The 15,570-nt window shown below is 45.0% G+C and overlaps 1 protein-coding gene and 1 pseudogene across 11 annotated transcripts in view; both read left to right on the top strand.

Annotated features, from left to right (window-relative positions):
* NDUFAF1 (NADH:ubiquinone oxidoreductase complex assembly factor 1) overlaps nt 1–11,244 on the top strand; it is a 37,225-nt gene extending 25,981 nt beyond the window's left edge. For all 11 annotated transcript variants that reach the window (XM_070054014.1, XM_070054013.1, XM_070054012.1 and 8 more), the window contains 3 exons: nt 6,958–7,143; nt 10,419–10,493; nt 11,004–11,244. In XM_070054014.1, the coding sequence (XP_069910115.1) occupies nt 6,958–7,143; nt 10,419–10,493; nt 11,004–11,153 (411 nt within the window). In that variant the 3' untranslated portion in view covers nt 11,154–11,244. The remainder of the gene's footprint in view (nt 1–6,957; nt 7,144–10,418; nt 10,494–11,003) is intronic.
* Nucleotides 7,872–8,772, top strand: LOC138844671 (uncharacterized; annotated as a pseudogene).
* Nucleotides 11,245–15,570: the final 4,326 nt, after the last annotated feature.

Below are 15,570 nucleotides of genomic sequence, written 5' to 3'. Positions count from 1 at the left end.
TTGAAAGGTATCTGGAGAGATTGGCATCTTCTCCAATGTTAATAGAGCCTAACCCCTGCAATGGCTAAGGGTTCCTTAGGGGAATATACAGTCAGCCTGTGGAATTTTTTTTAAAGTTAGCTTTTGATTTTAGAATAGTTGCAGCTTTACAGAAAAATGGCAGATGCAAAGTTGGCCAGGTTACTCCATTTAAAATTACCTTTTTTTTTTTTTTTTTTTTTGACAGGCAGCGTGGACAGTGAGAGAGAGAGAGAGAAAGGTCTTCCTTTTGCCGTTGGTTCACCCTCCAATGGCCGCCATAGCCGGTGTGCTGCGACCGGCGCATCGCGCTGATCCGAAGGCAGGAGCCAGGTGCTTCTCCTGGTCTCCCATGTGGGTGCAGGGCCCGAGGACTTGGGCCATCCTCCACTGCACTCCCTGGCCATAGCAGAGAGCTGGCCTGGAAGAGGGGCAACCAGGACAGAATCCGGCGCCCCGACCAGGACTAGAACCTGGTGTGCCGGCGCCGCAAGGCGGAGGATTAGCCTATTGAGCCACGGTGCTGGCCTAGTTACCTTTTTTTTTCTTTTCTGAGTCTCTAAGTCTAGTCCACATTCGTGATGGAGAGGTAAGAGGGATTAAGTTTGGTCTTCCTGCAGGGAAAGAAATTGTTTAGAGTTCATGTAGATTTTTCATGCACCCCACCACCATGCAAGCTTTTCCTGTTAATATCTTAGGTTTTTTTTTTTAGAATTAAACAGAGGGAGAGACAGACAGATCTTCCATCCTCTGGTTCATGCCATTAATGGCTGCACCAGCCTGGCAGGCTGAAACCAGCAACCCAGAATTCCATCTGGGTCCCCCCAGATGGATGGCATGGACCCAAGCACTCAGGCCATCTTCTGGTGCCTTCCTAGGTGCATTAGCAAGAAGCTGATCAGAAGCAGAGCAACTGAGACTCAAGATGCTACTTCTGTGGAATGCTGGCAGTCGCAGGTCAGGACTTAACCTACAGCACCACAATATCAGCCCCACCATCTTAAATTTCTCTACATTCATCATGTTAAGAAACTGACACTGAGGGGCTGGTGTTGTAGAGCAGCAGGTTAAGCCTGTGCTTTTAGTGTTGGCATCCCATATCCAAATGCCTGTTTGAGTTCTGGCTGCTCTGCTTCCAATTCAGCTACCTGCTAATGTGCCTGGGAAGGTAGCAAATGATGGTCCAAGTGCTTGTGCTCATGCTGCCTATTTGGGAGTTTCAGCTGGAGTTCCTGACTCTTGGCTTTGGCCTAGCGCAACCCAGTCTGTTGTAGCCATTTAATGAATGAACCACTGGATGGAAGAACTCTTTGTCTTTCCTTCTCTATCTGTCACTCTTTGTTTCAAATAAATAAATCTTCAAGAAAAAACATGGGGCCGGTGTTATGTCACCAGTAAAGCCACCATTTGTAATGGCAGCATCCCACATGGGCACCAGTTTATGTCTTGGCTGCTCCACTTCTGATCCAGATCTCTGCTAATGGCCTGGGAAAAACAGTGGAAGATGGTCCATGTGGTTGAGCCACTGCCACCCACATGTGAGACCCAGATGAAGTTCCTGGCTTCATCCTGGCTCAGCCTTGGCCATTGCAGCAGTCTGGGGACTGAACCAGTGAATGGGAGATAGCTGGCTTGCTCTCAGGGTGTCTCTCTCCCCTTCTTCTCTTCCCCCTTTTCCCCTTCCCCTCTGTTCCTCCTCTTCTCTATTTCCTGTAGCTCTGAGTGAATAGAAATCTAACAACAGCAACACAAAGACATTTGTATGTTACTAAACTGAATCACAAACTTTAGTTGGATTTCAATAGGTTTTTTAATGTCCATTTTCTATTCCCAGAGCCCATTCAGGATAGTACATGAAATATAGTTGTCATGTGTGCTTGGTTTTGTCAGGTCTGTGATAGTTTCTTAGTCTTTCTTATTTTTCATGATGAAAACTTAGGTTCTGGCTTTTAGGGAGAGTATCACACAGTTGTGTACCCTTCTCATCACATCGTGTCACAGGTACATGCTATCATCATGATTGATGACGTTAACTGTAATTACCTGGTCAAGATGACGTTGGCCCGCTTACTCCATTTAAAGTTACCTTTTTTTTCCTTTTTCTTTTCTGAGTCTCTTAAGTCTCATCCACATTCATTTTTTTTTTAAATATTTATGGGCCGGCGCCATGGCTCAATAGGCTAATCCTCCGCCTGCAGCGCCGGCACACCGGGTTCTAGTCCTGGTAGGGGCACCGGATTCTGTCCTGGTTGCCCCTCTTCCAGGCAAGCTCTCTGCTGTGGCCCGGGAGTGCAGTGGAGGATGGCCCAAGTGCTTGGGCCCTGCACCCGCATGGGAGACCAGGAGAGCTCCTGGCTCCTGGCTTTGGATCAATGCAGTGTGCCGGCCGCAGTGGCCATTAGAGGTGAACCAACGGTAAAGGAAGACCTTTCTCTCTGTCTCTCTCTCTCTCACTGTCCACTCTGCCTGTCAAAAAAAAAAAAAAAATATTTATTTACCTGAAAGAGTTACACAGAGAGAGAAGGAGAGGCAGAGAGAGAGAAAGAGATCCTCTGTGCACTGATTCACTTCCCAATTGGCCATAGCAGAGAGCTGGATCAGAAGTGGAGCAGCTGGGACTCGAACCGGCGTCCATACAGCTTTACCTGCTGTGCCACAGCGCTGGCCCCTCATCCACATTCATGACGGAGGGTAGAGAGGAATTAAGTTCTACCTTCTGCAGGGAAAGAAATTTAGATTTCTTCAATAGGAAGATTTGTTTCTTCCATCTTTTATTTGTTCAGTCATTTAGTATTGATTCATACTTTGGGCCATAATCCAATATTGTGTTGGTATTTTGTTGCTCAGATTATTCCAGTTTTGGCCATTGAGTGTTCTTTCAGATTGACCCCCCTTTGACATTCTGCTATCTTTGTTTTTTTAGCTTTTTTTTTTTTTTTTTTTTTTTTTTTTGCATTTGAGGATGCTCCAAGCTCATCTTGTGTTTTCCCTGTCCCAGCCCTGCAGTTAGCTGATTATTGAGAGAATCCTGAATCCATTTTTTGGATAATGAGCACCAAGATCTGGATGCGCTCATTGCTTCCAGTTGGTCGCTACATCTAGAGCCTGTCAGTGCTCACAGCTAGGAAATACGTGTGTGTATACTCAAGTACCTGTAATTATTCCTCTTTATTGATCCATGTCAGTATCATAAACTGAGTTCACACTGTTGTCTCTGGCTCCAATCTGGTTCATTCTATCTTTATCTTCTTTCTTACCTGTAACTCCACTCTCTAACACTGAGAAGCCTGTTTCATGCCTTCCATTTTTTTTTTTTTATTAAACCAACTTTAGTATACTTGTAAAGCAGATTCAGAAATTTTTAGTTTTAAGATTTATTTGGGAGGTAGAGTTCCAGACAGAGGTGTGGGGAACAACTCGGACTAAGTTACTGGAATTAAGACTTATTCTATGCATCTGCTCTCCCACAATATGGCGCTGGGAGAGGAGTAAACAGCTTCTACACAGCTGCCTCTCACCAACTTGACAAGCTGCAGGAGCTGCTCCTGATTGGAGGAGAGCAGCGTGCTCGACGTGTGGGTAGCAGAGTTGGGATTGGTGGAAGAGGACTATAAAGGAGGAGAGAGACAACATGCACCAGGAACACCTGAGGAACATCTGAGCAGCCCCGGAGAGAGCCGGCTGGCGGTGTGCCACTCCCCCGCGGAAGTGGGGAAAGTGGCAGGGGGAGCCGCCCTTCCACGGAGGTGAAAGGATCGGCAGCCAACCCGGGAAGGACCAGCAGCAAACCCCGGAAGGGCCGAGCAGACGAAAGAACAGCGCAGGGTCTAGTGTCGTTCCTCCGCGAAGAGGGGGAGCGACACAGAGGGAGATACAGAAACAGAGGTCTTCCATGCTGGTTCACTACCCAACGGGGAGCAATGGCCAGAACTGGTCCTGTCTGAAACTAGGAGCTTCTTCTGGGTCTCCCACACAAGTGCAGGGGCCCAAGCACTTGGACCACCTTCTGCTTTCCCAGGCTGTAGCAGAGAGCTGGATCAGAAGAGGAATAGCCAGGACTCAAATTGGCACTCACATGGGATGCCTGTGCTGCAGGCAGAGCCTTAGCCTACTATAGTGCCGGCCCCTGGATTCAGAACTTTTAATCTGTAACCTTTGTAAGGAAAAACTTACCAAGGAGATTAAGTGTTTAGATACAGTTTCTTTTGTCTTTAGACTTCTGGTTTCCAGTGAAAAATACTATTTCCCAAAGTTATTTAGGTCAGCTTCTTTTAATCCCCACCAGCTTCTGGCTTTTTGTGGATTTTATTGATCTGTTTCATGGCTGTCCTGGACAGGCCTTATGCCTGACCCAGGCCACAGACCTTGTTTAGTTATTGTGCTGTAAGGAAAAAGGTGAATGTTAGGTACAGCATTAGGCTCCCATTCTCCATAACGTAACAAAACAGAAAAGTAAGTACTCTGTCAGACATAAGTGTATCCAAAGTAGGAAATAATTCTGTGGCCAGGTACCTACAGCGGAGTAATTATTCCATTTATTCTTCATGACAGTCTTGTGAAATAGGGCTGTCCCAGGGACCCATGTTGTGCATGGTACATTAAGCTGCAGTCTGACACCACAGTTTCTGTCTTGGCTGCTCCATTTCCAGTCTAGCTTCCTTCTAATGCTTCTGGGAAGGCAATGGAAGATGGGCCTAAGTCCTTGGATCCAGGCTTGCTTATGGGAGACCCAGATAGAGTTCCAGACTCCAGGCTTTGGCCTGGCCCAGGCTTGACTATTGGTGCAATTTGGGGAGTGAACCAGCAGATAGAAAATCTCTCTTTCTCCCTTCCTCTCTGTAATTCTACCTTTCAAATAAGTAAATAAATTTATTTATTTTTTTGATAGGCAGAGTGGACAGTGAGAGAGAGAGAGAGAGAGAAAGGTCTTCCTTTGCTGTTGGTTCACCCTCCAATGGCCGCCGCGGCCAGCGCACTGCAGCCAGCGCACTGCGCTGATCCAAAGGCAGGAGCCAGGAGCTCTCCTGGTCTCCCATGTGGGTGCAGGGCTCAAGCACTTGGGCCATCCTCCACTGCACTCCCGGGCCACAGCAGAGAGCTGGCCTGGAAAAGGGGCAACCAGGACAGAATCCAGCGCCCTGACCAGGGCTAGAACGCGGTGTGCCGGTGCCGCAGGCGGAGGATTATCCTATTGAGCTGCAGCGCCAGCCAATAAATTTATTTTTAAAAAAAGACTTTTAGTTTTATCGATAAGGAAATTGAGACTTGAGATTTATTAGTTTGTCCAGAGTTTTATAGCTAGTAAATATCTGAGCATTAGTACTCTTTAAATCAGATTGCCTTTTTTCTTTTTTTATTTTTAAGATTTATTTATTTGAAAAGTGGAGTTACAGAAGGAGAGGTAGAGATCTTCCATCCACTGGTACATTCCCCAAATGGCTGCAAGACTGGGGCTGAGCCAGGCCGAAGCCAGATCCAGGAGCTTCTTGTGGGTCTCGAGACCCATGTGTGTACAGAGACCCAAGGACTTGGGCCATTTTCTGCTGCTTTCCAAGGAGCATTAGCAGGGAGATGGATTGGAAGCAGAGCATCTGGACTTGAACGAGCACCCCTATGGGATGTGGGAATTTCAGGCAGCAGCTTAACCCACTGTGCCACAGTGCCAGCCCCCAAAATCAGATTACCTTTGAAACTGCTATAAATAAATGCCTTTAGAAATTAACACTAAGAAGCACTTTTGAAGAGAGACACATTATAGAGAATTGTTAAGCACACTTATTTTGGAGTTCAAGAGCACTGACTATACTGCTTATTGGCTGAGTGCTCAGTTTCTGTAAAATGGGGTAACATGACAATACCTAATAGACAAGGCTGTTTTGAAGATTAAATGAAATCATGCAAAATGCTTCATGTAGGCATTCAGAGAATGCTAACTGTTATTAAGTACTGCTTTTCAAACAAGCTCTATTTTTCATAGTTTTCTGACTTCCAGCAAGGCAAGTGCTATGAAATAGGCTATTCAGAAGCTGTTCCTCAGAAGGGTGAAGCAGGGGCCGGTGCTGTGGCTTAGTGGGTAAAGCCGCCACCTGCATTGCTGGCATCCCATATGGGCGCTGGTTTGAGATCCGGCTGTTCCACTTCCGATCCCGCTCTCTGCTGTGGCCTGAGAAAGTGGTAGAAGCTCCTGGCTCCTAGCTTTGGATAGGTGCAGCTCCGGCCCTTGTGGCCAATTGAGGAGTAAACCAACGGATGGAAGATCTTGATCTCTCTTTCTGCCTCTCCTTCTCTCTGTGTAACTCTGACTTTCAAATAAATAAATAAATCTTAAAAGAAGGGTGAAGCAACAAATCAGCATCTGCCACCTGTAAATGTTTTATGGTGAACATTACCTTAGAAACGTTTGATTCTGTCAGTATTCTTTGCCAAAATAATAATCAGTCATTTTACCTGCCTCCTTATGGTTGCAAAAAGTCAGAAGAGACTGGAAGGTGGCAATTTCTTTTCTTTTCTTTTTTTTTTTTTTTTTTTTTAAGATTTATTTATCTACTTGAAAGAGTTATACAGAGAGAGTAGGAAAGTTAGAGAGAGAGGTCTTCCATCCTATGGTTCACTCCCCAGTTGGCTGCAGTGTTTGGAGCTGTGCTGATCCAAAGCCAGGAGCCTCTTCCTGGTCTCCCTTGTGGGTGCAGGGGCCCAAGAACTTGGGCCATCTTCCACTGCTTTCCCAGGCTATAGCAGAGAGCTGGATGGGAAGTGGAGTGGCCAGGACTTGAACTGGTGTCCATATAGGATGCTGGCACTGCAGGCAGTGGCTTTACCTGCTACGTCACCGTGCAGGCCCCTGCCAAATAATTTTTGATGCTGCCAACTGAGTGATGATTCATAATTTGCTGATAGTGGGAAATGGGAGAAAATTTAACTTTTCTTTCTGTTTCTTAGGGCTTCTTTGAGAGGAAGAAAACCTATGATTGGTCCCAGTTCAACACACTGTATCTCCGAGTCCGTGGGGATGGCCGGCCTTGGATGGTGAATATCAGAGAGGATACGGATTTAATCCAGAGGAAGAATCAGATGTACAGTTACTTCATGTTCACTCGTGGGGGGCCCTACTGGCAGAATGTCAAGGTAATGGCACAGAGCTTTACTGTTTATGAAAACAAGGTCTTTTGAGATTGTGGTTATATTGTAGTTTACTTTGTGTTACTGATCTGTCTTGGAAAATAGGAGTAGGGTGTGTAGAAGTCTTTTTTAATGTGTTGGCGTTTGTGAGCTTTAGCCCTTACTGTTTTTATTGTTTGTTTTTTAAAAATTTAATTTATTTATTTTGAAAGGCAGAGTTACAGAAAGAGAAGGAGAGACAGAGAGGTCTTCCTTCCACTGGTTCACTCCTCAAATGGCTGCCACGGCCAGGGCTGGGCTAGGCAAAAGCAGGGAGCCAGGAGCTTCTTCCAGGTCTCCCACATAGTGCATGGTCCCAAGAACTTGGGTCATCTTCCATTGCTTTCCCAGGCCATAGCAGAGAGCTGGATCAAAAATGGAGCAGCTGGGACTTGAACCAGTGTGCATATGGGATGCTTGTGTCAGTGGCAGAGGCTTAGCCTACTACGCCACAGTGCCGGCCCTAGGGAATCTCTTCTGGGGTTTGGGGGGGAGAGGGAGAGGAGTGGGTAGAGAGAAATGGAGGGAGGGAGGGAGAGATGTTTTCCATCCAACAGTATGCTCCCCAAATGGCCGCAACAGCCAGGGCTGGGCCAAGCTAAAGCCAGGAGCTTAATCTTAGTCTCCTACATAGGTGCAAAGGCCCAGACACTTGGGCCGTCTTCTGTTGCTTTTCCCAGGCATGTTCTCGGGGAGCTGGATTGGAAGTGGAGCAGCCAGGACTCAACCGGTTCCCTACATCGAAGGCAGTGGCTTAACCTGCTACACCACAGCTCTGGCCCCTATTATATTCTTTACAAAGATTTATTTATTTGAAGGGAAGAGTTAGAAAGAATGAGAGAAGGAGAGATATTCCTTCTGCTGGTTCACTTCCCAAAAGGCCACACTGGCCAGGATTGGGTAGGCCAAAGCCAGGAAGTTCATCTGGGTCTCACCCTTGGATGGCAGGGTCCCAAGTACTTGGGCCATCTCTGCTACCTTCTCAGGCACATTAGTAGGTACGTGGATCAGAAATGGAATAGCCAGGCAGGCTCCCAGTCCGGTTCCATCCAGTTCTCCTACTGCTCCTGCCACGGGTCCCAGCAGATCAGGTGTCGGGAGGAGAGGCAGTGGCTAGGCAGCTCAGCTTGGCAAAGGCTTGCAGGCACCTGGCATGTGCCCTTCCCCACCACCAAGATGTCCAAGAGGAAGGTCAGCTCTGCCGAAGGGGCAGTGATGGAGGAGCCCAAGAGAAGAACCACGTGGTTGTTGGCAAAGCCAGTGCCCGTGAAAGTGGAAGCGAAGCCCAGGAAGGCCACTGGAGAGGATGTCATCAGACAAAGAAGTGCAAGCAAAGGGAAATCAGGTCGAGGTGGCTGACCAAGAAGCTAAAGAAGATCGGCCTGCAGAAAACAGAGAAATGAAAAATGAGGAGAGTCTAGCCTCCGATGAAGCAGAAGAGAAAGAAGCCAAATCTGATTAATATCATACACCATTTGTTACCAGTTGTACCTGTCTCCCTTCTTGTACAATCTAAAAAAATATTTTTATCAACTAGTTTGTAAATGCAAATTTTGTAGTAGCTCTAGAAATTTTTTAAAGGGGGGAAGCCCACCTCATCCCATTTTCAAGTGTAAATGATTTTTTTTAAGAGATGAAATCATTTGCTGGTTGTGTAATTTTTGGTACAAACAGGAACTAGTGGCATATTGAATTATCGGAGGCTTTGACTGTCTTGGGTGTCAGCTTAACATTCTATAGGTGGGGGTGGTTTTTATAGCCTACAATATAACACATACTAAATGGCAATTTGGAGTCCCCATTGTGCATTTAATCTGTCTTGAGTATTCTCAGTTACTTCTCCCATGTTTAGTAGCATTGTTTCCTACAGAAAACCACTCTGTTCTGTCAGAACCATGTGTGTTCTGTAACATTTTTGGTTATGGTAGTCCAATTTTCCTAATGATTTTGTTAATGCGCCATGAAAGATTGAAAATTTGAGTATTCCTGTATATGATATTTAATTGTGAATGGGTGGGATTTTTGTAACAGCAACATTTTAATATACTCGTACTAGATAGCCTCTTACGGAAGAGTTGCCAGGGCCGGCACCGCGGCTCAATAGGCTAATCCTCCACCTACTTTGCTGGCACCCTGGGTTCTAGTCCCAGTCGGGGCGCCAGATTCTGTCCTGGTTGCCCCTTTGCCAGGCCAGCTCTCTGCTGTGGCCCGGGAGTGCAGTGGAGGATGGCTCAAGTGTTTGGGCCCTGCACCCCATGGGAGACCAGGAGAAGCACCTGGCTCCTGCCATCTGATCAGTGCAGTGCGCTGGCCGCAGCGCTCTGGCTGTGATGGCCATTGGAGGGTGAACCAATAGCAAAGGAAGACCTTTCTGTCTGTCTGTCTCTCTCTCTCACTGTCCACTCTGCCTGTCAGAAAAAAAAAAAAAAAAAAAAAAAGGAAGAGTTGCCAAATTTTAACCTGGAAAGTCACTGGAATAACTTTTGAAAAAAGTGACAATTCATAGCTTTTTGGACCAAAAAAAAAAAGTGGAGCAGCCAGGACTTGAACCTGCACCCATATGGGATGCTGGCATCACAGAGGGCAGCTTAACCTGCTACCCAGTATATTCTTTGTCCTCAAAGTTGTAATTCATACTGTCACTTTTCTTTTAGGAATGCTGGCTTAGAAATCTTTCTATCTGTGTTTTAATATTTATTTCATTTAAAATTTATGTCTTTGATCCAGATGGCTAGCCACTTGTCCTAACTTTATGAAGGTACTTAAAAAGGTCTGTGAAAAAAGAATTAAAAGATATGTTAGGAGCCATTAAGACACCACTTTGGAATGTGTGCCTACATCCCATATGCAAATGTCTGCTTTTAACTCCTGGATCTGCTCTCCATTCCAGCTTTCTGCTAATGTGCAGTAGGTAATAATTGCTACTGTCACCGGTGTGAGACACTTGGTCCCTGAAACCTACATGAAATACATCAATTGAGTTCTGTGCTCCTGGGTTGGGCCTGGTCTAACTCTGGCTTTTGCAGACATTTGGAGAATGCACTAGTTTATGGGTGATCCCTTTGTCTATGTGTCTCTCAATCTCTGCCTTTTGAATAAATTTTGAAATAGATGCACTGCTTTTTCATAATACACATTTTCAATGAATTTTTGGACGCTTGTTAAAGTTTATCATTGTAATTTCATAAAGATTCCTCATAGACTTATATTTCCGCTATGAAGTAAATGTTTTCTTCTTTCAGATTCCATTCTCCAAATTTTTCTTCTCAAATCAAGGAAGAGTCCGGGATGTCCAGCACCAGCTGCTTCTTGACAAGGTAACGCTTTCCTGCATTTCTCACTCAGAACTGTGTCTTCTTTAGTGAAACAGAATTCCGTGAGGACAAGCCCAGGTTTGCAGATGAAGGGTGAAGTCCCCACTCAGGCCCTCCTGTGTGATACCCAGACAGGTGCTGACTTGGACCTGTTGTTTGAGTAAACCACCGCCCTGGAGGAAGTTTAGAATGATCATCTTTTCAACATGTATTTTATTTTAGCTTTAAAATGAGTTCTGGAAGGTATTAAGGAACCTCCTCAGAGCTCCATGTTGTCCTTACTACTCTTAAATGACACTACCCAAAAGGGAGAGGAGTGGAAGTAGCATGTGGAAAGAAAAGCAGGCTTGTACTTCTTAGAACTTGTTAGAGAATATGAGAACTACTGTTTCCTTGCTGAGGCCTCACATTGGAAAGACATTTATAGGAATCACCTCAAGGGGTTTTAAAATTCCAGCAAAAACATCAGTACGTCAGTGTATGACATTTTAATTAATTTTCCTTTAAATTTAGATCTCTTCTATAGGATTCACCCTGGCTGATAAAGTGGATGGTCCATTCTTCCTGGAAATAGATTTTATTGGAGTGTTCACTGATCCAGCCCACACAGAAGAATTTGCTTATGAAAATTCTCCAGAGCTTAGCCCAAGACTTTTTAAATAGAGAATATCGTGTGGCAGTTTTATTTATTCAGCTGAGAGCAGTATCATCCACAGTGATACAGACAAAATAAAGTATTTTGAATGGCATCCAACCAGTGACTGGTATGTATTCCCAAGACAAGACTAAATTCTGCTGCAAAGAGGGAGCAGATAAATGGAACACAGCCTTTATACCACTTCTTTTTATATATATATAATGACTTCTTTTTACTTAGCAAAATGTCCTTGAGGTTTATCCATGCTATACCATTTATCAGTGCTTCTTCATTCTTTGTGTTTTTTTGTTTGTTTGTTTTTTGTTTTGGTAAATATTTGAGAGGCTAGAAAAAAAGCAGTTCCATTTGCTTGTTCACTCTCCATATGCCTGCAAATGTTCATAATGGCCAAGTCTCAAGCTGGGAGCCAGGAATGCAATCCTGGTCTCTTGCTTGAACCTTCACTGGTGCCTCCCAAGAGCTGCATTGACAAGAAACTGGTCAGGAGCCGTAACTAAGCTAGATTGAACCCAGGTACTGTAGTGTTGAGATGTGGGCATCTCAGCTGCTAGACCACATGTGTACTCCCACTTCTTTCCTTTATATTGCAGAGTAATATTCCATTGTTTATCCTGTTTTTTTTTTTTTTTTTTAAAGATTTATTTATTTATTTATTTGACAGGTAGAGTTACAGACAGTGAGAGAGAAAGAAAGGTCTTCCTTTCGTTGGTTCACCCCCCAAATGGCCACAACAGCCAGCGCTGCGCTGATCCAAAGCCGGGAGCCAGGTGCTTCCTCCTGGTTTCCCATGCGGATGCAGGGCCCAAGCACTTGGGCCATCCTCCACTGTACTCCCGGGCCACAGCAGAGAGCTGGACTAGAAGAGGAGCAACCGGGACTAGTATCCAGCGCCCCAACCGGGACTAGAACCCGGGTGCCGGTGCCGCAGGCGGCGGATTAGCCAAGTGAGCCACAGAGCCGGGCCCCCCATTGTTTATCCTTGTATCCATTGATGGACATCTGGAATTTTCCCCATTTTTTAGCTCTTATGAATAATGCCAGTGTAAATAGTTACAGACAAGTTCTTTGTGGAAATGTTTTCATTTCTTTTAGCTGTTTAAGAGAACTTGTAAAATTTTGTTGATAAATGGAATTAAAGGCTTTATTTTTACTTAGAAGTTATTTATTTGAAAGGCTGAGAGACAGATCTCCCATCTGTGCTTCATTTTGTAAATGCCTGGAGCAGCTGGAGCTGGGCCATACTGAAGCCAGTAGCTCAGTCCAGGTCTCCCACATGGTGGCAGGGACCCATCCACCTGAGCCATTCCCTGCTGTCTGCCAGGGTCTATATTATCAGGAATCTGGAGTCAGGAGTTCCAGTTTCTTTTCTTTTTTTTTTTTTTTTTAAAGATTTATTATTTTTTATTTATTTGAAAGATAGAGTTACAGAGAGAGGTAGCAACAGAGAGAGAGATCGATCTTCCATTCTCTGGTTCACTCCCCAAGTGGCCACAACAGCTGTAGCTGAGCTGATCTGAAGCCAGGAGCCAGGAACTTCTGGGTCTCCCACGCAGGTGCAGGGGCCCAAGCACTTGGGCCATCTTCCACTGCTTTCCCAGGTCATAGCAGAGAGCTGGATCGGAAGTGGAGCAGCTGGGTCTCAAACTGTCACCCATATGGGATGCTGGTGCTTCAGGCCAGGGCATTAACCCACTGTGCCACAGCGCTGGCCCCAGGAGTTCGAGTTTCACGCCTCCACAATTTTGTATAATATACTAGTGAAGATCCTTCTCTGCATCGATTTAAAAAAGTTTGCACTGAAATAGACTTAGCTTTTAATTCCATTTTCCATAAACTTTTAAAAGTATCATCGTAAATCCTAGGAGAGGAACTGCTGGGTCAAGGGGTAATCAGTTTTCCATTTGAAGCAGTGAGACCCTTTAAACCATTGGTGTCCTGAAGCATATGATTCCAGTTTCTTCAAATCCTCACCAACACTTATCTTTGGACTATAGCAATTCTATTGGGTATGAAGTGATAGTTCATTGTGATACTAATATATATATATATATATATATATATATATATATATAACATTTATAATAATGTCAAGCTTTTCATATATGTATTGGCCATTCACACATCATTTTCATTGAATTATCTACTCAAGTCTTTTGCTCATTTTAAAATTGAATTGTCTCAGGGCCAGTGTTGGAGTGTAACGGGTTAAGCTGCTGCCTGCAATGCCGGTATCCTGTATTAGTGCTGGTTCAGGTCCCAGCTGCTCTACTTCGTCTATCTCCCTGCTAATGCACCTGGGAAAGCAGTGGAAGGTGGCCCAAGTCCTTGGGCCCCTGAACCAATGTCAGAGACCAGAAGAAACTCCTGGCTTCAGTCTGGCACAGCCCTGTCCATTGCAGCCATTTGAGGAGTGAACCAGCAGATGGAAGATCTGTTTCTCCCTCCCCCTCCCTCTCTAACTCTGCCTTTGAAATAAATAACATAAGGCAATGCATTTTTTTTTCTTTTTTAATTTGTTTGAAAGAGTGAGAGAGAGAGAGAGAGGTCTTCCATCTGCTAGTTCACTCCCTAGATGGCTGCAATGGCCAACGCTGTGTTGATCAGGAGCCAGGAACTTCTTCCAGGTCTCCCACACCAGTGCAGGGGCCCAAGCATCTGGGCCATCTTCTGCTGCCTTCCCAGGCTATAGCAGAGAAATGGATTAGAAGAGGAGCAAGCGAGACTTGAACTGGTGTCCATATGGGATGCCAGCACCGCAGGCGGAGGAATAACCCACCTAGTCACAGCGCCAGCCCCGGCAATTCAATTTTTTAAAAAGACTTCTCATGAGATTGTTAGAACTTACACATATGTTCTGGTATAAGTCTCTTTTCAGATACAGTTTATCAGATACTGTCTCCAGTTTGTAGCTTGTTTTCACTTTCTTGGGGTACCTTGTAAGTGCATTAAAAATTTTTGAGTGACAAGGAGAGACAGAGAAGGACTGAGTGTGATGTTCCATCTGCTGGTAGCAACATCCAGGGCTGGGCCAGGCTGAAACCAGGAACCAAGAACTCCATCTTAGTCTCCCAAATGGATGGCAGGAACCAAGTATTCCACTGCTTTCTTAGGCACATTAGCACGGAGCTGGATTGGAAGTGGAGGAGTTGGGACTTGAATTGTGACTTGTACCATGATGCCAGTTCCACATTTAATATTTCGGTAAAGTATGATTTATCTACTTTTTTGGCAGTTGTCCTTTTGCTATCATATCCAAAAAATCATTGCCTAGCACAAGATTTATTATGATTTCTTCTAAACATTTTTAAAAATTTGTTTAAAAGATTTATTTGAAACACAGAATGATGGAGAGCTATAAAGAGATCTTCCATCTGTTGATTCACTTCTCAGATGGCCACAATGGCTGGGGCAAGGCCAAGCTGAGGCTAGGCGTCTGCAGCTTCATCCACTGCTTTCCCAGGAGTGTTAATGAGGAACTTTTTCCTAAGTGGAGCCAACTGGGATGTGAACTAGTGCTCCAGTATGGGATGCTGTGTTGCAGATAGCAGTTTAACCTGCAGCACCACAAAGCCAGCCCCCAAGTTTATAATTTAAGATCTTAAAATTAAGCCTGATAATTTTGAGTTAATTTTTGTGTGCAGTGTGAGATACAGGTAAAAAAATTTTTTTGGTGTATATCGTTTTCCCAGTACTTTTGTTGAAATTAGTGTTCTTTCCCCATTGAATAATCTTGTTACCTTTATTAAAAGCAGTTGGCCATAGATGGATTTCTAGCCCCCCTTTTTTTAAAAAAATTTTTGAAAATTAGATTATGGAGGGATCTTCTGTCTAGTTCACTCCCCAGATGGCTGTACCAGCCAGGGCTGGCCAGGCGGAAGCCAGGAGCTTCAGCCGGGCCTCCCACATGGGTGGCAGGGAACCAAACACTTGTGCCATCTTCCACTGTCTTCTAGGGCCATTAGCCAGTACCTGGGTCAGAAGTGGAGTAGCCAGGACATGAACCGGTGGCCATGTGGGATGCTGGTGTTGCAGGCTGGGGTTTTACCCATTATGCCACAGTGCCAACCTTTGGACTTGCTTTAAACAATCCCCAAATGCCAACAATCACTGGGGCTGGGCCCAGCTGAAGCCAGGAAATCAGTCTAGGTCTCGTTTGTGGATGGCAGGAACCCAGTTGCGCCATTGGCACTGCTTCTCAGTGTCTGCAACTGCAGGAACTTGGGGACAGGAGCTGGAGTTTGGAAATCAAATCCAGGTACTGCAGTGTGGGACTTGGACATCTTAAGCACTAGGTTAAACACCCACTCCCTCTACCCTTTATTCTGTTGATCTATATGTTTATCCTTATGTGATACTGCAGTCTTGTTACTATAGCTTTGTGGCCAGTTTGAAATTGAGAAAGAACAAAAGTAGAAGATGTAC

The sequence above is a fragment of the Oryctolagus cuniculus genome, chromosome 12, assembly GCF_964237555.1.
Source record: "Oryctolagus cuniculus chromosome 12, mOryCun1.1, whole genome shotgun sequence".
Lineage (NCBI taxonomy): Eukaryota > Metazoa > Chordata > Mammalia > Lagomorpha > Leporidae > Oryctolagus > Oryctolagus cuniculus.
This window is presented reverse-complemented; position numbering and strand designations above follow the sequence as displayed.